Source organism: Grampus griseus, assembly GCF_964374135.1.
Source record: "Grampus griseus genome assembly, chromosome: 18".
Taxonomy (NCBI): domain Eukaryota; kingdom Metazoa; phylum Chordata; class Mammalia; order Artiodactyla; family Delphinidae; genus Grampus; species Grampus griseus.
In genome coordinates, this window is record NC_139012.1 from 79,628,511 (window position 1) to 79,650,357 (window position 21,847).

Below are 21,847 nucleotides of genomic sequence, written 5' to 3' on the forward strand. Positions count from 1 at the left end.
CTCAGGCAGCATGGGTGCTAGTGCTACAGTGAGTGTTGCTTTTTTAAAAGGAATTTTATCACATCATTAAAAATAACATAGGTATTAAAATGCTAATTTAATGTACACATTTTGTTGCTGTCCTATGATAACTTAATACTGTATTTTTCAATAAAATAAAATGATTTTTTAAAAATGTATAGGGCCCATGAATGAATTGTAAAGGAATATATTATTGTTATTTTTGGAAAGAGCCTAGGTTAGTATACGCTGAAAGTCGCTGGTGATTCTGAATCACTGATTCTGAAGAAGGTCTATCAGCTACATTCAGAAAGTATTTGCTTCTTTTAAGACCAAGGCAGCCAGTGTGGGGTAGACACGAGGTGCTTCTGTTCTTGAGCACCTTGGACTCTCTCGGTTAGAATCCAGCACAGTAACTAAAGGACAGTGCAGGAAAGGGGGGTGAACACCAGCAGGGTAGCACCTTTTAATAATCAACTTGAGACTTGTGTTACATCTGCATGAATTGGGAAGCAGATAGAAGAAAGGAAAAATTCAAGAAAGCACGTGTGAATATAGAATAAGTCTTGGAATCTTGTTATCAGAAAAGAATGTCTTTTGTTGTGATGGGCTTATTGGAGTAGGTTACCTAGTATCCCATTACCCGTTTTAAAACATCACCTGCTATGTGCACAGTTCAGTGGCAGAGCTGGGTATACTTGGAGACTTGATGTATTACACACGGAACCTGTTGTCCAAAATTGTTACAGGGAGTTTGGAGAAGAGAAATGGAAATAAGATAAACTAATTGGGAAGGATTTGCAAAGGATGAATGAGAGGGAACGTTGTTGCTTAGGGTAGGAGGGTTAGAGGACCCTTCGGAACACAAGGGGAGAATTACTGAATGAGCGTGTCCAAGGGTTTGGGGAGGTAGAGATGTCCGAGTGGCATCTCCAGGATGAGTTACGTCTTGTTTTAGGAGCAGGCGGTATCAGAGAGGGCCCACGATGAACAAAGGCTGGGGGCTAGTAAAGGTGTATGAAGCAACAAGTTAGCGAAGATGAGACTGGAAAACTAGTCAGCTCTTACTCCATGATAAAGGACCACTAGTAGATTTTTGGCAAGAGAGTGAGGGTCCTGAGATTTGCATTTCGTAAAGGTTAACCAGATTAATCGTGGAAGGATGGCTTTGTACTCAGACTGCAGGCAGGACAACCAGTTGAGATCTGGAAAAGGATTGGAGAAGAAGAGTAGGAATCAAGATGTATCGGTGAATTATAAAAGTCAGAATATGGGTGGTTAATTGAATGTTGGGGAGGTTACATGGAAAAAAGCAGGCAAGAATGACTGGTTTTGAACCCCAAGGCAGGTAATTTTGGTGCTACCAACCTGTAAGAACAGAGCAGCAAGGTCAGGATTGAGGTCTTCAGGTCCTTTGACGTCTAGAAAGGGTGCTGCGTATGTAAAATCATTCTGCTTAGGAAATGGTCTTGGCTCAAGAATCTGATTGTCATCAACAAAGTAAGCACCAGTTGATGAATGAAAGTATGAAACAAATAGTTCACCAGTGCAAAAATTATAGAGGATGGGGGCTGGTACACCCTTTACACATCTGTAGATGGCTGTTTAGGTCAACCTTGGAACTTTTGGTGGACTGAGTCTCATATTGGAAGCCTTTAAGGCTTTATAGAATACTGCCAATGCATTCATTAATTACAGACAAAAGCATTTTATAGAAATGGGCATTTAATACAAATTACTCATTTTATTCATACTTGGTTAATGGCCAGCATGAAGCAATGTGGAAACCAGGGGTGGATTAACCCCTATTTTTCTTATTCCTCAAGTTTAAAAGTTAACCTAAATAGGCCCTGTTCTGTAGCCTCATTCAAGCCCTTCTTGGAGATCTAGAAATAATCCTTTGCACACCATTGTATTTTAGAAAGCATTAACATCTAATAAAAATCATCTAGCCTTCAAATACTATTGATGGCATAAACTAGTTCAATATATTTTTGAATTTTTTGAATAATATGCATCTGGTACACAAACGTGGAAATGAAAGATGGTACCCAGTGAAAATTTCTTCGTGCTGTCTACGCGTCACCCAGCTTCTCTCTCCAGGGTCAGCTGTGGTTACTAATTTCTTACGTGTCTTTCCGGAAGTTTCTGTGCATTCCCAGGCATATTTGTGTACATCCTTAATACATATGTAAGCACACTGTATACACTTTACCATTTGCCTCACAATATTCTGTTTTGGATATTGTTCTAATTCAGTGAGTATAAGAGAGATCCCTCTCTCTTCTTATGGTCATTGTTAGGTACGTTTACCAGGTCTTTTGGGGACAGTGTTTCACTGATGCTTCGTTTTTCCCCGTTACATGCTTTATAGCATGTTGTTGGATACATGAGATAGAGCATGTGTGTGAATATGTCTATAGCGTAAAATTTCTACTAGTTGCATCACTTGGTCATTGGGTATGTGTGTTTTTAATGTTTTTTATTTTTAAAATTTATTTATTTTTGGCTGCGTTGGGTCTTCGTTGCTGTGCGCAGGCTTTCTCTAGTTGCAGCGAGCGGGGGCTGCTCTTCGTTGTGTGTGGGCTTCTCATCGCGGTGGCTCCTCTTGTTGCTGAGCACGGGCTCTAGGCGCGTGGGCTCAGTAGTTGTGGCATGTGGCCTCAGTAGTTGTGGCTCGTGGGCTCTAGAGTGCAGGCTCAGTAGTTGTGGCACACGGGCCCAGTTGCTACGCAGCATGTGGGATCTTCCCGGACCAGGGCTCGAACCCGTGTCCCCTGCATTGGCAGGCGGATTCTTATCCACTGCGCCACCAGGGAAGTCCCTTTAATGTTTTTTAGATGCTGTGCTGCCTGTCCTTACTGTGGACAGTGAGAACTTAACGTTATTCCCGCTGGTCCCCAGCCAAGGGCATAAAGTCAGTAAAGGTCAGATGTGGATAAGAACTGATGGCATCATTGCAGGTAGTAGTAAAAGTTTAGGAAGAGAAATTACACGAGTGAACTGGGGAGAGCCTTGAAGAAGTCTAAAGTTGGCTAATGAGAATTGCAAGAATTCTTGTGTTTTAAATATTAGGTTACATAAGTAGATGCCTGTTTCATTAAATAAACTGTGTTAATGTCCTGGGGAGAGTTCTCTGTATGTTAGAGTTTTAGATGACGTGGTGAATATTAACAGTTTCCCTTACTAGAGGTACCGCGTGAGTTTAATAATGGCTCAGTGTGTTCTTTGTGATAGAGGAGGGTGTTTGACTCAAATTCAGAAATCTTCATTTTAAAAAAATTCTACAGTTCTTCAGCGATGGGAATGAATATTGTTAACATTGGTGTGCCTGACTTGAAGTTCCTTTCTTAAATATCAAGAATAGGAAGAATCGAAAAGTCTTTCTTTTAGAAGAATCCTTCCCCTCCCCTTTGCTGTTCATATTAAAATTTCACTTTGAATTTTAAATCTTATATTACTTGGAAATACTGGAGGGGGAGATACTTCATTTACACACCTAAAAGGTGGAGTCTCTAAGCTGTATTTTAAGTTAGCTTTACCTAGAATTAATAAAATATTAAAAAACACTTGTGTTCATTCCCAAAGAATTATGGTTTGTTATTCAGTGAATTATTATATAAATTTGAACACTTCATAGCAAAATGAAATGATTTTTTTAATTAAAAAGTTTCTGTCTCTTAAGATAGTAGTAATTACGTGTACTTTGTACACCCAAGGACTGAATGAGTACAGTTTGCTATTTGAAAAATTGGAATCGCCTTAGTCACAGGTCACTTTTTCCAGTATCCATTGTCATTGTGAAGTGTTCTCTCTCCAAGGTGTGACCAGAGAGGAAAGGTGGTTTTGTTTCCTCATGTGTCGTGGGTGTTAGAGCAGGCGAGCAGTGTTCTCCAGCACGTGGTGTGGCTGGGCCAGGGCCGTAGACACAGCCGGGAGTGCACATCACTGGGCTGGGGAGACATATTTGTCCATTTTAGCTCGGATGGCCGGGGAGGCCTCCCCGGGCAGGAGGTGGCTTCTGAGCTGATGTGAGTGACAGGAGGAGGAGACTTGGAAAGTTGGACTTGAAGGCGAGCCCAGTTCAGGCTGAGGGCGTACCATTTAGCAAGGAAGGGATTGTGGCTGGGAATGGAGTGAACCAGCCCAAGGATGTTCTCAGCCCTCTTTTTTTCCCATTTTTGTCTGATTGAGACCGCCAAGCCTCCCATTCAGTGAAACTTCAGCACCACAAATAGCTGTTTATATACTGTGTTTGTGCTTTACACAAAAAAAAGAGAGTTAAGATTTTTGCCATCTAACTCATTTGCTCCCTCTTGGGGCCGTTCTGGCCCATTGAGAACACAAGACTAGAGCAGCATGTGCCAAGGCCACAAGGCTCACGTGATGAAAGGAGAAGCTGTAGGAAAGGCTTGGGCTGGGCAGTGACTGAAGGAGACCCCAGGGGGCAGGCAGACCATTCAGACCAGTCCAGAGGGGTGGACGGTAGCTGGGCTTGGTCCACCAAGGCTATTAATGACCGGGATACGGAAGAGGAGGGAGAGTAGATGGGCACCGCATTGATGGTCATAAATAAAAGGTGTCTGTTTAATGCTCAGGGCAGCTCGGGGCAGGTGCCCCCTGAGACACACAGGGAGGTTACCTATGGGCCCCACTGAACTGTAGCCAGGAAACGGAAGGAGAAACTTGAGTCTGATTTTCAACCTAGATACCATTTAAGTTTCCTATTTTTCAGTCATTTGGATATAGCTAGATGATCACACGCACACAAATTTACAGTGGTCAAAACTCGAGTTATTTCATCTCGCTTTCTCCCTCCCTCCCTCCCTCCCTCCCTCCCTCCCTCCTTCCTTCCTTCCTTCCTTCCTTTCTATATTTGGCTGCGTTGGGTCTTTGTTGCTGCGCGCAGGCTCTTCTGTATTTTGTGCCTTTGATTCCAGACTGATTTCTGGGGAGTCTATTGAAACGCCTGCCTACTCTTTTTTGCTTTACTGCAGTAGGAGTGCTCATGCATTAGTAACGTGAACAGTTTCAGTTGAATTCCATTTTTTTCTGTTAGAATTCAGTGATTCTGAACCACCGTATTGAGGGATGCTGCTGTGAATTCCCTAAGGCGTGGGGGCTCTCATTGCACGTGCTCGCTGCATTTTGTTGAATCTGTGAACAGGCAGCTTTTCCAGGCTCACACTGGAGTTAAGTCAAAGTGAGATTTTTTAATATCACACAGTTTTTTGTCAAAGCTGAGTGTTCTCGTAAGCTTTCGTGGTGACTGAAAGCGGGAAGTAGCATATATGGTCTAAAAAAGGGAGTCGAGGGGGCTCTGAGGCACCCACACCACTTGGGAGGTCCTGTCTGTCTTTGAGGAGGGGGCTCGGGGTCCCCGGCCGAGCAGTGGGACAGGGGGCAGCCTCTGAGCTTTGCTGAGGCGGGTGTGTTGCATGTTTAAATGATGTACAGTCACAAAAAGTTAAGTGAGATTTATGACTGTATTTTATGGGGGTTTTGTGCCTGGTTTGCACAGTCTTAGTAATTTCTCAAACTCTGGTAATCAGTAACCAGGACATTCTGTGCATTTTAAATATATGACAAGATTTTGTTTTAAACTCTGCCTTCCGTTTTTAGACTTTTCAGTCCCTTTTTTTAGATGAAATGTTGGCATCTTGTGTTCAGAACAAAGCATTAAAATGTTTAACCACCTCAGTGTATTTTCATGTAAATACCATTCAGGACACACTAACTCAGAAGCGGTTCCCAGCAAGGAGGGCTTGGTAGAAGGTGCCCAGGGCAAAAGAGCACCTGGCCTCCCCACTGACATAGCGCAGCAGCTGTTTTCCACCCTGTATTTAAGTACATCTGAATAGATGATCAGCTCACAACAATTCACATTAAACTTGTTTGGTGTTTGAGTAGTTTCTCCCCAGTACAACATTGTGATGTTATTTACTGCATATGAACGCATAATGGATTCTGCCAGTAATGTTTTTCCTAGTTCGTTGATTTACATGGTATCTTCAAAGTAAGTAACAGTAGATGCTGTTTTTAAGTGGTTTTAAGTATATGTTGAAAAAAAAACTTATTATCAAAAATCTGATAATTATCACATTATCATTTGGTAGTTCATTCTAGTTCCTTTTCATTATATATGAACATGGTTAATTCGTGAAATAACTACTGTGGGATTCTTCGATGTGGCAATAATTTACTTGGAATATTGAACTTTTACAGAAAACCGTGGACGCTGAACATGTAAGTTCATAATGATCATGTCATCTTGAACTAAAAATGCAGTTTTTGTTGATGTAGTTGAACTTGTTTTTAAAACTTAACCTCATTATGCGACCACAGAGGCAGGTTTTCTTTGAGAAAACCTTTTGGGTTTTGGGCACTTGAGAAATCTTAGGTGATCGCAAGATGTTAACGCTGCTGGGTTTTTTCCTTTTGAACAGTTTTACTTTCTGTTTGTTTGTTTGTTTGTTTAACTAGAAATGCCTTCGTAGGAATTTGGGGACAAAATTCAGTTTGAAAATTTTCAGTGGTATCTTTCACTTCCAAGGCCTTTTTTCTCTCATCACAGTTGCCTTGCAGATATGGCAAATAGATACAGGTCCGGGCCTTTGAAACTGAGTTAATGTTAACTTTTCTTAGAGGCACTAATTATGTTTCATAAAATTATCAATTTGTACTTTATTAGATTTTATATGAGTCTTTGCTGAACTTTATGTTGATAACTACAGTAAATGTTATGTATGACCTTTGAGGAAAAAGATGGCATGTAGTATCAGTAAATTATTCTCCTGAAAATTTTAGTTGCCCTCAATAAAGCTGAATTTATTTTATTTTATTTTTTTGGCTGCACCGTGCAGCATGTGGGATCTTATTTCCCTGACCAGGGATTGAACCCGTGCCCCCATGCAGTGGAAGCACAGAGTCTTAACCATTGGACCAACAGTGAAATCCCAAAGCTGAAGAAACTTTAAAAATAAATGTGCCTTGTGCCTAAAACAGAAAAAGTTTAACTCTTTGATTTGTTTCTTCAGTATTTTCCGGATTTCAGTGTTACGTAATATTTATCAGTGATAGATGATTCTTACCTCTTTACTTGAACATGACCTTATCTTACATACTTATTTCTTTTTTTAAAAAAATTAATTTATTTTTGGCTGCCTTGGGTCTTCATTGCTGTGCAGGCTTTCTCTAGTTGCGGCGAGCGGTGGCTACTCTTTGTTGTGGTGCGCGGGCTTCTCATTGAGGTGGCTTCTCTTGTTGCCGAGCACGGGCTCTAGGCTCGCGGGCTTCAGTAGTTGTGGCGCATGGGCTTAGTTGCTCTGCGGCATGTGGGATCTTCCTGGGCCAGGGCTCGAACCTGTGTCCCCTGCATCGGCAGGCAGATTCTTAACCACTGCTCCACCAGGGAAACCCTATGTACTTATTTCTTAATTTTGAGTTGCTACGTGAACTTTAAAATAAATTCTTTTCTGATTCTTTAATTTAAAAATACTTAAAATTTTGCTTTTTAAAAACTTGGACTTGCCTGTTGTGCAAAATTTGTGAGTTTTGTTTGGCAAAACAAACTGACAGCCTCAGTTTTCATAAACTTTGGAACTTGTGTGCTCTTTTCCAGTCCATCCATTCTGTGTCAGAGGCAACAATTTGTCTGTTTCGATCGTATGTTAGTTTTCATTTCTGAACTTCATACTAGTGGAATCTTACAAGGTACACACTTTTGCCTCTGGCCTTTTTCGCTGGACATAGTGTTTCTGAGATTCACATATGGTGCTGCATGTGTCTTATTACCGCTGAGTGCATGTGCCACACTCTGTTGAGTCTCCTGCTGGTGCATTCTTGGAGCAGTCTCCAGTTCGGGCTTATTAAGATAAACCTGCTGTGAGCATTCTTCTACAAATCACACTTCTCACCTTCCATGGGGAAGATGTCTAGGAGTGGAGTTGCTGAGTGTAGGGCATGTGTTTGTTTCTTAGAAACAGCCAAGCAGTTTTCCATAGTCAGCGCGGCCTCGTACCCCCCGAGCAGAGACGGATCCTTGCCAGCGCCAGTGTTGTCAGTCATGTCAGTCTTCGCCATTATTGTGTGTGGAGGCATATCACTGTGGTTTAATTTACATTTCTCTGTACCTTCTGATGTCGAACACCTTTCCATATACTTTTGGCCATTCAGAGACCTTTTCTTGTGAAGTACATTTGCCCTTCTCTTACTCACCATGCTCTTAATTGCTGTTTATAACTAGGTTGTGTGGTTTCATTACCGGCTGATGTAAGACTCACCGATCTATGTATAACCTATGACATTTTTTTAAAAAGATTAGGTAGCTTTATTAGAATTCTGAAAAGCCAGATGATATTGGGAATCCAAAACTGAATGTTCATATTATGGATTTTTGTATAATACCAGCTGAAAGACGGAAGTTATTTATTACATAATTGAACTTGTGATATCTGGCAACTTGTGATAACTTGGGTGGAAAATCCATGGATTTGATAGAAAATCAAAGCCTTAGTTTGTTATTTTTATTGCAGATTTTCAACCCAAAAGAGTCATGTGAAAATTAAACATGTTGAGAAAATTTGTCAGCCTTCTAATTAATTAAGTCGATTGGAAGTATGTATGTATGTATTTATTTATTTATTTATTTATGGCTTGGGTCTTTGTTGCTGTGCGCGGCTTTCTCAAGTTGGGGCGAGCCGGGGCTACTCTTTGTTGTGGTGCGCAGGCTTCTCATTGTGGTGGCTTCTCTTGTTGTGGAGCATGGGCTCTAGGCACGCGGGCTTCAGTAGCTGTGGCTCGTGGGCTCCAGAGCTCAGGCTCAGTAGTTGTGGCGCACATGGGCTTAGTTGCTCCGTGGCATGTGGGATCTTCCTGGACCAGGGCTTGAACCTGTGCCTCCTGCATTGGCAGGCGGATTCTTAACCACTGCGCCACCAGGGAAGCTCCGATATTTTCTTATTTGTTCATCAGTTTAAGTTGTATTACATTGTATTACATCAAAAAGCAGGAAGAACTTGTAGTTGTATTAGCATGGGTTTTACAGGTTTACAGCTTTCATGGGTATTTTTTCAAGTTTCCTTGGGAAATGATGACTTGAATTTTTGATGTATTGTTCTCTTAGTCACAAACTATCTCTCTATATTCTTTGTTGCTTAAAGAGAATGTTAGGTAACAGAAAAGTAAACTTATTCCAGTGCAAAGTATACCGCATATTTTGGCTGTTGTGAATTGCCTGTAGTAATAGCATTTGGTTTATTTATTACTTTAGCAGCCGCTATTGTGGTCTGTGTCTTTGCCATCAAGGCAGAGGGTCACATTCAGTTGTGAACACTGTTGTGTGTTGAAAGATCTCGGATGGTGACTTTGATCATGTGGACGTCCCCTCCCCCATACCTACAAATTTCAGAACTTGTTTCTCAGAAGGAGGCCCTGCTGCAGAACAAGCTAATAAAGAATGTGGTTCCTTTATGGTTCGATATCACGGGAGTCTGCTCCAGAGGAGATCATTACCTTTTAGGCTGATTTCTGGCAAGGTATTTTTCAATTTGAGTCATTATTAAAATCCTGTTTCTTGGGTTTTTACAATTCATGTGTTGTAATTGGAAGAGCTTTTGTAGAGTATTCCTCAGCCTCCATACTTGTTGAATTATGTAGTATTTATCTTTCATAGTTATTTCTTAGAGTGTACTTCTGTTATTTATATATAATTTATATTACATGATACAGACTATGTAGTTTGTTAATGATTGACTTGTGTACTCAGTGGAAAATGAGATATTAGGTACATTGGTACATAGTTGACCATTAAGAATGTGCCTTCTGTAGTTTTAATGTTTTATTCTTTCAGAAAAGTCATCAGAAAAGTGCCTGTGGTATTGGCCGTTCACGTTTCTGACTATATGAAAAAAGTCTTAGGGTGTGGTTGGAGGAGCCTTTTCTTTTTTCATTTTTACCAACTAGTTCAGATGTGTTGGCATGAGAGGGTAAAGTCAAACATGAACTCAGTTCTTACTCAGTTTTATCCTAAAATTAATTTAAAGCAGACTACTTTTGCCACATAGATTTGTTACAGTTATGGCTTAAGAGTTCAGCTGAAGTCCTTTTCTTAAGGAAATCCCTGGCAGTCCATTGGCTAGGACTTGGCACTTTCACTGTCGGGCCTGGGTTCGATCCCTGATCGGGGAACTAAGGTCCTGCAAGCTGTGTGGCACAGCCAAAAAAAAAAAAAAAGAAAACCTTTTCTTTAAATGCAGTTGTTGGTTGATTTTCATATTTGGGTGTTCTTGAGGATCAGAAAATAGGAAAGTGCATCAAGTTTCTAGGCCTTCCCAGGTTCTTAACTCCATATTACGAGCATCACTGAATGGGTGTGTTATCAGCACATCCGTAACTGTCTTATTAGAGTTGGTTACAACCCAGTGCACAATAAACCTGGCCACTTAGTTATAGTACCACCTCTTTAAACAGAACTCTAGTGGTTGTTTTTTACTATTAAAGGATTAAGATAAGCTACCCTTTTAAAGACTCTTGGCAACTAGAAGTTCCTCAGTTCTGGAGATTACCTTTCTAGATTTCAGCGTAGTTAGTGCTTTGTAAAACTTTCAGGTTCACATTTTTGAAAAGTTGAGAAGACCATTAAAATTTTTAGTAGACCTGGTGTCATTGTGTCTTTAAGAATTAAGTAATCCAGTTGTCCAGTTTGATTTATGGTTCCATTTATTCTTCTTGTCCATCCTTAACTTTACCAAAGGCAAAGTATATATAAGTGATACAGTTATAAAACCAGTGTAAGAATGCTAGTTGCAGATGGAAATAATATGCGAGATAATTTTTGTTGATTTATGGCATGCTTTGCTTGAAAAAATATTTAAGGTTTTTAAAGTGGGACCATGGATCCTATTGGATCATTGTGGCGTATTAGTGGAATCTATGAGTCTGATTAATTCACATGCAGAATTTTGTGTACATAATTTTTGCACGTACTTTTTGGCGGGGGTGGGTCATACTTCATCCAATTCTCAGGTGAATTTGAGACCCAAATGAGTTTTGAAAACTGCCAATTTAGGATAATTCTTTCCAGTATCTTTGGGTCATGTACCCTCACTTTAAAAATATTGAGCCCAAAGCTGGGTATTTATTTCTCAGTTGTAATTGTGTATTACTGCGCTGATATTTCAGGTATGTTACAAAACACATTTCATAGGCATGAGGTAACAATAAACATAAACCTGGACCTCAGCAGAAAATCTGGAGTGCCTGCTGTCTGGGTAGGTAAGCAGGTCATCTTCTAATGGAGCACAGCAGACACGTTTGTGTGCCCTGCCTTGTACAAGCAGAGTAAAATTTTGTACATAGGATAGGAATCAGGATCCTATGTAGGATTTTGGATTATAAGGGTCTTGGGCTGTGGTGTGCTGAGGGACCAGCAGTCCAGACGAGAGGACCTATGGAAAATAAGAGGGAGACTTTCAGCGTCGTGGATTTAACAGTGTTTACTCTGATGCTGAAACAAAATTTAGCTGAATTTTAAGTCAGTTGATGTTCTTAGAGGAAATGAAAGGAAAATCCTTACTGAATGGACATAATCAGATGAGGTAAAGACTAAACGGCATCTTAAGGGAACTCGATTCCTGTCACGGACTGTAGGAAGTGAGTTATCGCTTGTTTTTTAATTGATCGTTGAAACTTGTTTTTAAGAGGCTAAGTCTGATTTTATTGTAATCCTAGGAGAAAAGAAAACATGGATGAAGCTACCTGAAATTTGGTTTCCGGGGTGAACCGAAGTCGAGAGACAGGAAACGCTGGAGTCTCCCTTCAGGTCAGCACCTGTTGTAGCAGCTCCCTCTGTCCTTCTTCCTGGTCCCCGTGTCAGAGTCAGTGGGATAACACTGCATAGCTCATGGCACAGTTAAAACCTCTGCTTCTCTGCCTGTCTTCTTATGCGGCTCCCAGCGTCACTGCCCTTTTCTTTGAGGAAGATTGGAGGGTATTTTTAGCTCCAAATTGCCCTTGTCTTTCCCCACTGGTAGTAACGTGTATATTGATTTGTCTTCTGGCAAAACTGGACTGGGAATAGAAATGATGTGTTAACACAGGTCTTATGTACGAGGGGAAAAAAAAATCCCTCTTGTTTTTCAGTGATTCCAAGCCTAAAATTTTAGTCTTGTGGTCCTTTGGAAAGTGTGTGATCTTAAAATGGTTTAATATCATAAATTCAGATTCAAGCTAGGGACACTAGCTCCATTTCTCCCTTGCTGCTTCCCACCTTTTTAGAGGGTAGCAGTTTTCCTATTATTTTATTGTTTTTTTCCATTATTTCTTAAAGACATAAAATTCTTTAGAATCATTTACGCTACGTGATCTGTATGATAGAACTGTGATGATGGTATGTTGTCACCCTAATAGATGCAAGAAGTATTATTTTAAGTATATTTCTTCCCTACCCCCCCACCCCCTTACATGGTGATTCTAATCTATTCTTGTTACCGCTGTGGTCCTGGGAGCCAGGAGCATCAGCCTTTCCTGAGAGCTGCTCGCAAGGTGAGAATCTCGGTACACACGGGCTCATCGAATCAGACCGCCCAGTTTAACGTGGTTTCAGGGGATGTGCGTCCACACTGAGTGAGAAGCACTGATAGGTACCATACCTTTGGGAAATGTCATCTTTTCAAAGTATCTGACGACTCATGGGCACAAAAATGTGACAGCTGTTTCTCACGCTATTATCCAGCTCTAGAAAATTAACGTTGGGTCGTGGTTCTCAAAGCTGGTCCCTGGATCCGCATCACTGTCACCTGGAAACTTGTTGAAAATGCAGATTCCCAGGTACATACTTGCTCTACTGAACAATAAAATCTTCAGGGGTGGGTGTTTGTGTGTGTGTGGGGGTGGGATCCAACAGTTTATTTTATTTATTAAATTTTGGCCGTGCTGCACAGCTTATGGGATCTCAGTTCCCCGACCAGGGCTTGAACCCAGGCCACGGCAGTGAAGGCGCTGAGTCCTCACCACTGGGCCGCCAAGGAACTCCGCCCCCTCCACCCCCCTTTTACTTTATCATGCTTTGTTTTCAAAATCTCTCCAGGTAATTCTGGTTTTTATGGATGAAATTATAATTGCCCTTTGAAATAGGTTTACAGAGAATCACTTTATATTCTTTGGACATTTTGTTGGTATTAAATTTTCCAAGTGTTTTGTTAAGTAGGTTCCTTACTTAAATAAAATTTGAAGAAATAATCTCAAAATATACGGATAAGGAAAAAAACCCCTAATGTACATAGGTGAATTGTGCTGTGATAGTGAAGCTGTGGTTTCATGTGGCCATCTTTTGGTTAACAGTATTCCGGGGGTTTTTTTGTTGTTTTGTTTTGGTTTTTTTTAGTTAAATAAGTGCTTTTCATTCCAGGTCTCATTTTCTGGTCAGTGAAAAGAAACTGTTCATTCCAGGAAGAGATTAACTTTATGAAAGTTAAATAAAATGCCAAATATATATTTAATTCTAGTAGAAGGAAGTAACTTGACAGTTTTCCCTTTTAGAAATCTTATTTAAAATGTTGGTTCTCATACTTTGAAGGTGCAGGAGAATCTCTTGGATCAGAACACAGACTGCTGGGCCCCCAGTCTGTGGTTTAAAAGCCCAGGAATTTTCATTTCTTAACAATGTGGTGCTGCTCTGGGTTGAGGCACAATGAAATACTAGTTGTAGAAGGTTTTATAGGCCGAATATACAAATTCAGGTCTTGAATATTTTTTAGGTTTCCTGATCAGTAATTCTAGCCCAGTAAATTATTTTCTTTATAACTGAAACCTCTTTGTTCTTCCTTTACAAAAATATGCAGTATTACTTCCTGTTTTCTAACAATTAGTTTTTTCTTTTCAGGTCATTTTGTGGGAGAAAAAAATTTTTTTAAAATTATTTTTGGCTGCGTCGGGTCTTCATTGCTGCATGCGGGCTTTCTCTAGTTGCGGCGAGTGGGGGCTTCTCTTCGTTGCCGTGTGCGGGCTTCTCATTGCGGTGGCTTCTCGTTGCAGAGCACAGGCTCTAGACGCGTGGGCTTCAGTAGTTGTGGTGCACAGGCTCCGTAGTTGTGGCTCGCGGGCTCTAGAGCGCAGGCTCAGTAGTTGTGGCGCACAGGCTTATTTGCTCCGCGGCATGTGGGATCTTCCCGGACCAGGGCTCGAATCCGTGTCCCCTGCATTGGCAGGTGGATTCTTAACCTCTGCGCCACCAGAGAGGTCCGGGATAAATGATTTTAATGACACAGGAGAAACGAGCCAGAAGAATCTTATTTTTTAATTTATTATTTTATATAACAGTCTGTGGATACATGAGCAGTTATGACACTTTGATCCAGGTTGTTTTCCTAAGTTATATACCGTCCCCCTGGCACACTTGCTGGCTAATGCTGGCAAATGTTATGGTCACAGAGCAACCAACCCCCCCCCCCCCCCCCCCCCCCAGTAAATGGAAACCACTGGAGGGTTTTCTTTTAGGGACATGAGTCAAGGCACAGACTGGGCGGTGGAGCAGCGGAGCTGATCGGGTTAGACTCCACTTGGGGCTGGCTCTCTGGGAGCTCAGATGACTGTTTCCCAATTTTGTTTTAATTTGGTCCTGACTGAATTGTGAACCTCATTCCATTTTCCAGCCCAGTAGCAAGGCTCTTCTGTACCAGGAGGGAGCAGTCAGGCCTGGAAATCCCAGATTTTGTTGGAAAGGAACACCGTCTGCAGGTGAGCAGAGGATGGAGGGAAGTGGTATGGATTCCATCCGTTTTCTTCTGATCCTACTCAGTAAAGCTTTAGGATGTCAAAATAACTTTAGGGGTTTGTACCGTATTATGCTATGAAACATATTAACTGCATGAAATATTAAATTTTTCTAAATTCTTACATATATGTTCTTGTACATATAAATTTATACACATTTTTTTTTGGCTGCGCAGCAGGTAGGATCTTAGTTCCCCAACCAGGGATCAAACCCACACTGCCCGCAGTGCAAGCGCAGCGTCTCAACCACTGGACCACCAGGGAAGTCCCCAATTTTTCTAAATTCTTATTTCATTTTATAAATCACCTTGCGGTACTCTCCTTGTATCTGTGTCCTACTGTTGCCTGGTCTTTGCTGATCATCCTCCTTGCACTTTTATGTTTTTCCCCGTTTTTATGCAAAGACACTGGAGTTTCATGGTTAATGCTTTTTAAAGGTCTTGCTGTCAACGTTCTGGATGCTAAAACCTTGCCAACAGTAGTAAATTACTACTAATGAACTAGTAAATTCTCATAAGGTAACTGAAAGCTCTCAGCGTAACCCTGCAAAGTAGAATTCTAAAAGCAGCACCTGAGCTTCAAACTGCAACCTCCTAACATTCCACTGAATACATTCTACAAATTTAAGAATTTAAGATGGGAATGACTTGAGAAGATAGTGTATGAAGTTGAGTAACTTGTATTCCTGGACTAAATCCAAACTCCTCATCCAACTGTAGTCCAACATTTATTGGCGGGTATTAGGTACTAGGCACTGCTCTTTGGTACTGGGTATTGTAGGCAAAAGGATGTGTAAGGTGCTTTCTACTGCAGCATACTAATTAGTGGTGACCAGATCTGGGTGGTATGGTTAGTAAGTTAAATTAATTGGATAACCCGACTTCGCATCATGTCCTTACCTCAGTATACACCGGAAAGTAGTGATAGCTGAGGCGTGATGATATTTCAGTGAGTCTGGATCAAAAGAGCCATGCATCCCGCTTGAAGTTACGGCCCCGCCCATGGCCTAGAGGGTGACGCTCCACTTACGCATTCTGTACTGTGTGCCCGGTATAACTACACGAGCCACAAGGAGATGGCTTTGCTTTCCACAGGTAGTACTAGCATATCTGCAAACCTTTGATAAGGTGCTGCTGGAGAATTGCTTTTTCAGGACAGTCATTGTTCACACATTTTAAATATCAAAGTAGCAGCATTAACTGAAGTATCTGATGCGATTGGCTGCCTTATCAAGTGGAGAAGTCCAAGACCTCATCATCCTGGTCAGAATTTCCCCACCCCAGGGCTATAGAGAAGCAAGTTCAGGTGAAAAGACCTGTCATAAACTGCACAGCTCTACAAGGTTTTATTCCTAGTGCTCCTGTAAAGGTGTTACCTAGGCATGCTTTTTAGGTGATGGGAATGTTTTTTAAAAACCCATTTCTCTTCCATGTATTGGACAGGGTGCACCACCGCTGAAATAGATCTCGTGGCTGTGAGGCTAGATGCAGCAGGAGTACAGCATTCAGTATCGTTGAAAAGTCTAATCCCAGCCATTGTTCAGCTAAACTATACATTTCGTATCCACCTTGTTTTGAAGTCCTGAGACTTCAGAAAGAAACTAGCAAGACCAGCATTGTGGTATTTTATTGAGGAAAGTAGGAAAAGGCAGTTGTGCTCTGAAATATCTCTACAGTGTGTGTGGGTTAGCTCTTAGTATCCACAGACTCAACAAATAACCGGGGAAGAAGAAAAATTTTCCAGCAAGTTCCAAAAAGCAAAACTTGAATTTGCTGCACACCAGGAACTCTTTACATAGAATTTACACTGTGTTTACAACTATTTACATAGCATTTACCTTGTATTAGGTATTGTAAGTTAATCCAGACATGAGTTAAAGTATATGGGGTGATACTCAAGGGGTTAAATGCAAATATGACACAAGGACTCGAGCATCCTCCGATCTTGGTATCTGAGGGGGTCCTGGAACCAGTTCTCCATGGATGATGAGAGATGACGTATGTGACATTCTGAATTTTTTTCATTAAAATTGTAACTCACGCAATTATAAAACTAATCTGGAAATTAACAATTTTATACATTTCCATAACCCAGACAGCTTGATTCATTAGTCTGCCAAATATTTCTTGAAAGAATATAAGCATTAGACCTGTGGGCAATCACTTTTCTCAGGAGGCAGAGTGTGGCAAAGCCTGGCTGGCCTTCCCAGTGTTCAAAATAAGTAACAAGATCTGGCTGTTCAAAATGACTTGATGGATTCCAAAACAAAGATAAAGTCCACATGTAATATCCCCTTTTATGCTCATAATGTCTGGTTTCTGGGGTTTTTTTTTTTTTGCTATATCTCAGATTGATTTACTATCTTTTCAAACAATAAAGGGTAACCTGCAGATATATAAAGTTGTCACCTACTCGGGATCTGTGTCAATAGCACGTTGGAAAGATCAGACCTCCTCCCTCAAACCCGCCTACCACCTTAGATTAGTCCTACTTCAAGGGATGCAAACTCACACATTAACTTAGTCCTAACATTCCCACTGGATTTTTTTTTTTTTTAAACACAAAAATTCATTAGGGCTAGTAAAAAATTTCAAGTTAAAAAAAAGTTTTAATTTTCTTAAATAATCCTCATATGAACCATTCCACACTGTGGAAAAACATACAGTCTGGACACAATATCTAGATTTCAGAGCACTGGCACAAATACTTACATCTGTGTTTTATATGTTAGATGCACCATGCCCCATCTCTCAGACTGACAGGCCTTAAATGCAAGAGGCTTACAGAAGAAACTTTTAATTTGGAAGTGTGAGCTGTGCCAGAATTCCATACTGCTTTGAAGAGTGTTTAGAAATAGGTCTGAGAATAACTCTCTCCCAATTCTTTGGTCATTGCAGCTGTACTCTGTACGCACCTATTAGCAACTTAACCTGTTGAAAGAAAAAAAAGCATATATTTCAAGAGTTGCCCTTTGTTAGAAGAGGGGAAAAATAAATAGCACACACGGGCAAGACTTGTTTCCCTTCTTTGGCAATACTGTCAAATTGGTTATCAGTGTGGGTTGTTAGACTACCATTATTTTAATTAAAAAGTCCAATTGAGGGATTTCCCTGGTGGTGCAGTGGTTAAGAATCCACCTGCCAATGCAGGGGACATGGGTTCGAGCCCTGGGCCGGGAAGATCCCACATGCCGCGGAGCAACTAAGCCCGTGTGCCACAACTGCTGAGCCCACGTGCCACAACTACTGAAGCCTGCGCGCCAACTCGCGCCATAACTATAGAAAGCCTGCGCGCAGCAACGAAGACCCAACACAGCCAAAAATAAATAAATTTTAAAAAGTCCAATTGGGTTTTTAGGTTACTACGTTAATTGTACTGTCACACAGATTGTTCCGGTCCAGCTAGTGATCATACATCTGGCAATTAAATATCAAAAGCACAGAACATCACCAGACTGCTGCACACCATGGATATCAAAGAGGGTTGAAATCATTGCAGACCCAGGCAGGCACACCAGGAACAGCATGACATTCCTGAAAACCTTCTCTAATAATGTGACCTGAAGGAACGACCTGAGCAGTGAGAGCAGATGCAAGGAGATCCTTACCTTAGCAGACGGCGCTTCCGTCAACCTTATAAAGAGTTTATTGAGGCCTGCGGCAGGGCTGAACGAGTAAACAAAATGGCTGTCCTGGGGAAGAGACCAAAAGAGAGATCAGCATTTCTGCAGACAGACTTCTCCATCTAGACACAGCCAGACTCCAGAAACCTTTAAGACTAGTGATGTAGAAGAAAATCCAAGTTTGTCTGAATTTCTTTATAAGACAACATGCTGTGATTTCTTTACTTTTCCCTTGCATTAAAGAGATAACATTTATCTGGAAAAACAATATATAGATAAAAAATCTTCAGCATTAGAATGTATCCAGCCATATACAGCATGCATGTTAAAAATCTTCATAACCAATTAAATTCATCCTAAGGAGAGAATTTTGTATGTGGCAAAGGAAACATACACAACGATTCTTCAAGGGCATTTTTAATGCTAAAGAATTTACATAGCCACTATTAGTTTAGTTATTATATATTTATATTTTAAAACGTTCACAGTGGGGCTTCCCTGGTGGCGCAGTGGTTAAATCCGCCTGCCGATGCAGGGGACATGGCTTCGAGCCCTGGTCCGGGAAGATCCCACATGCTGCGAAGCAGCTAAGCCCGTATGCCACGACTACTGAAGCCCACATGCCTAGAGCCCGTGCTCTGCCAACAAGAGAAGCCACTGCACCGCAACGAAAAGGAGTTCCCGCTCGCCACAACTAGAGAAAAGCCCACACACAGCAACGAAAACCCAACGCAGCCAAAAATAAAATTTATAAGACAAAAAGTTCACAATGAATAAAAATCAAAATTATACTGTGATTACCTAAAATTAAACTAGGCATAGATACAACCAGTGTTATTCAGTGTTTATATTTCGGTTTTTGAACCGTGCGCAGGCATGCTTTTCTTTTTGAATTCCCTAAATTTCCTTTAAGTGAACATTTGTAATTATAATGACATTAAAAGGCATAATATTTAGATAGGATGTTTCTTGTACCTAAGAATTTCTCTTCAAAATGTTAGTTCCAAGACTTGGTAAACATAATTTAAAGCACAGATACCAATTAAAACAATTTATGATTATGGATTATTGCCATTTCCAGCAACTACAATTAACAGAAGAATTTATGTCATCTGTGCTTTTGATTAGAAGACTGTACTCAGTAATGAACTATAGAAACTTACCAGGAAAACAGGGAGTTGAAATTTATCATTTAAAACGACAGCTTGTACACTACACGGTCCACAGAGGCGAGCAATGACCTCTTTACCCAGAAAGTTTGCGTGGAAAATAAACAGCAGGATGCCGGAGCCTGAATTGGGGAGATACAAATAGAGATTTTAATTCCCCACCCAACAGGGCCACTTTGCAGAGCCTGAGGGAGGAGGCCCATGCGGGTAGGAAGCGGCCCGTACCCCACCCTCGATTGTAAGATTTGAGCAGTCTTCCAGGTGCAAAACCTGCTGGTGTTTATCTAGTGCTTTTCAGACCACAGAACCCTTTTTACTTTTAGTTTGAGTAGCTACTGACAGCTCATCGGCAGGCTTTTTAAATATGCTTTTTCTACACTGAAGTTATTTTTTTTAAGTGGTATTTAAAAGTTCCAGCTGAATGTATAAATGTCAATGGAAGCGAAACCTGCAGACTGTGGTTTCTGAGTGTGGGTTTGAGGAATTTTCCACTGTCTTCCACATACTATTTTGCCTTTTCTGAATTTTCTTACAATGTGAAAAAAATCTTATTTTTTGAAAAAAAAAAAGTTTGGGTAAGATTTGAAGCTTTTGAACATGCAAAATATTCTGCAAGATTCATTCTCTGAACAAAAACTTTACTTTTGATAATATAAAACAGATACATGAGTTGTTTTTTAATATGATGTTAAAAACTTGCGAATGAGGAGACTTCATAAAAAGACCCCTAAGAACGACTGGCTTTAAAATTTGTCCTGGTTCCAGGAAAAAAGGGCACACCAGGTCCCTGGCTCTTTTATCTCCTTTCAGGCTATGTGAGGTTTGACATAGGGTTTTGCTCTCCGTTTTATGACGCAGCTTCCCTGCTTAGAGCACCGAGGATGAGAGGAGAAGAAAAGGTCCGCGGAGGATAGAGGCTTGTTTTCCCCTCAGCTCCACTGTGAAAACGCAGCTGTGTTCCCGTGACTGTAGAGCAGAACAGGCAGTGGAACCTCGTCAGACAGCCTGTGGGGATGGCCGTCCGCAGTGAAATCCTATTAGAAAACACTTTGACGAAGGTCATGTTTCTATTCCTGCCGACCACGGTGAGTGGTATCCAGCAGAGGAATGGTCGTCCTTCGTCAGCTCTACTCGGACTGAGAAATACTTGATCCATACGGAGAATATGACACAACGGACCCTAATCAAGTGCCTGGTGCTTGTTTCATGGTATAATTGTTTCTCTTCATTTCTTAAGAGCCACACACCCCTCAACAGACCAAGGTCAGTGTTTGTCAAACTTGAGTGCTTTCAGGTCACCCAAGATCTCACCAAGGTGCTGGCTGAGAGTCCTGGTCTGGGTGAGGCTCTGAGAGGAGACCACACTCTGAGTCTCGAGGGTCAGGAAAATCTACCAGGATCTCACATCTGAGGACGACAGGGCATCTTTGGAAAAAACCACTAGTGGATGCATACATTGTGCACGTGCAAAAACAGCCATACGTAACCCAGGACTGTCCAGCTGAACCGAAGCACTGGTGTGGAGGTAGGTAACCGGCCAGTTCACGGACTCAGCTCACCAGCTCATGCCTGGCAGTGCAGACGGTCCACTTGGACTGTCAAGACCACAGTTCGCTATCACTGAGATGTTGTGAATGGCTGGCTTTGATTGGTAGAGCTATATTTTCTTCAACTAAATTTCCATTAACAAATAGGTATTTTTCAAACAGGTGGGTTGTTTTTTTTTTTAAATAAAACAAGCCAGAACCCCGTTTCCTACCTTTCCTCCACTCTGTATACGGAGCACCCGTGTCCTGGAGGAGGGGCCATGGCCATGGTCTCTACCTACCAAGTAGCTGTTAAGCAGAAACTAGGAAGCAGAACTGAAGTTCTATCTCTTGCTACTAAACTGTACTATGGGACAAGACGTTTTCATTTTTCTTTGTCTTTTTAAAAGGGCAAGACTATTAGTGATAATAAAATTCAGGGAAAATATTGATTTTGGGCTTATCATCTTGAAAGCTAAATTTTAATAAAAGTCAATTTTAATAAAAACTAGTATAATTATTAAGAGTCAACTTGCATACTTCTAAAACAAGTGCTAACACGCTGCTGTGTGGACCCCTTGGGGTCGCCTGGGATGGTGAGTATCCGCTGCGTTTCTTTTTTTCTGCCAGAGCAGCAGTGCTGTTAACTATTGTACATAATTATTACACATAATGGAATTTGTTAAGGTTTTATTAAAAGCATAAAGAGTTCTGCCTGAAAATCAGTTTATAATGTCACATTTCAAAATGAGAGAAAA

The 21,847-nt window shown here is 41.1% G+C and overlaps 2 protein-coding genes across 7 annotated transcripts in view; one reads left to right on the top strand and one right to left on the bottom strand.

Moving 5' to 3' along the window:
- The window catches only part of PSPC1 (paraspeckle component 1), a 93,099-nt gene extending 71,277 nt beyond the window's left edge, over positions 1 to 21,822 (top strand). Inside the window, exons 7-11 of one of the 5 annotated variants that reach the window (XR_014298116.1) lie at positions 11,731 to 11,821; positions 12,511 to 12,543; positions 12,734 to 12,828; positions 14,652 to 14,736; positions 20,422 to 21,822. The gene's annotated coding sequence lies outside the window, so the exon portion shown is untranslated. Of the gene's footprint in view, positions 1 to 11,730; positions 12,829 to 14,651; positions 14,737 to 20,421 lie in introns of all 5 variants that reach the window. The other 4 variants (XR_014298113.1, XR_014298114.1, XR_014298115.1 and 1 more) reach the window with 4 other exon arrangements.
- The window catches only part of MPHOSPH8 (M-phase phosphoprotein 8), a 49,536-nt gene continuing 44,787 nt past the window's right edge, over positions 17,099 to 21,847 (bottom strand). For both annotated transcript variants that reach the window (XM_082676030.1, XM_082676029.1), the window contains exons 12-14: positions 19,558 to 19,685; positions 18,380 to 18,463; positions 17,099 to 17,702 (exon numbers count right to left, since the gene is read on the bottom strand). In XM_082676030.1, the coding sequence (XP_082532156.1) occupies positions 17,661 to 17,702; positions 18,380 to 18,463; positions 19,558 to 19,685 (254 nt within the window). In that variant the 3' untranslated portion in view covers positions 17,099 to 17,660. The remainder of the gene's footprint in view (positions 17,703 to 18,379; positions 18,464 to 19,557; positions 19,686 to 21,847) is intronic.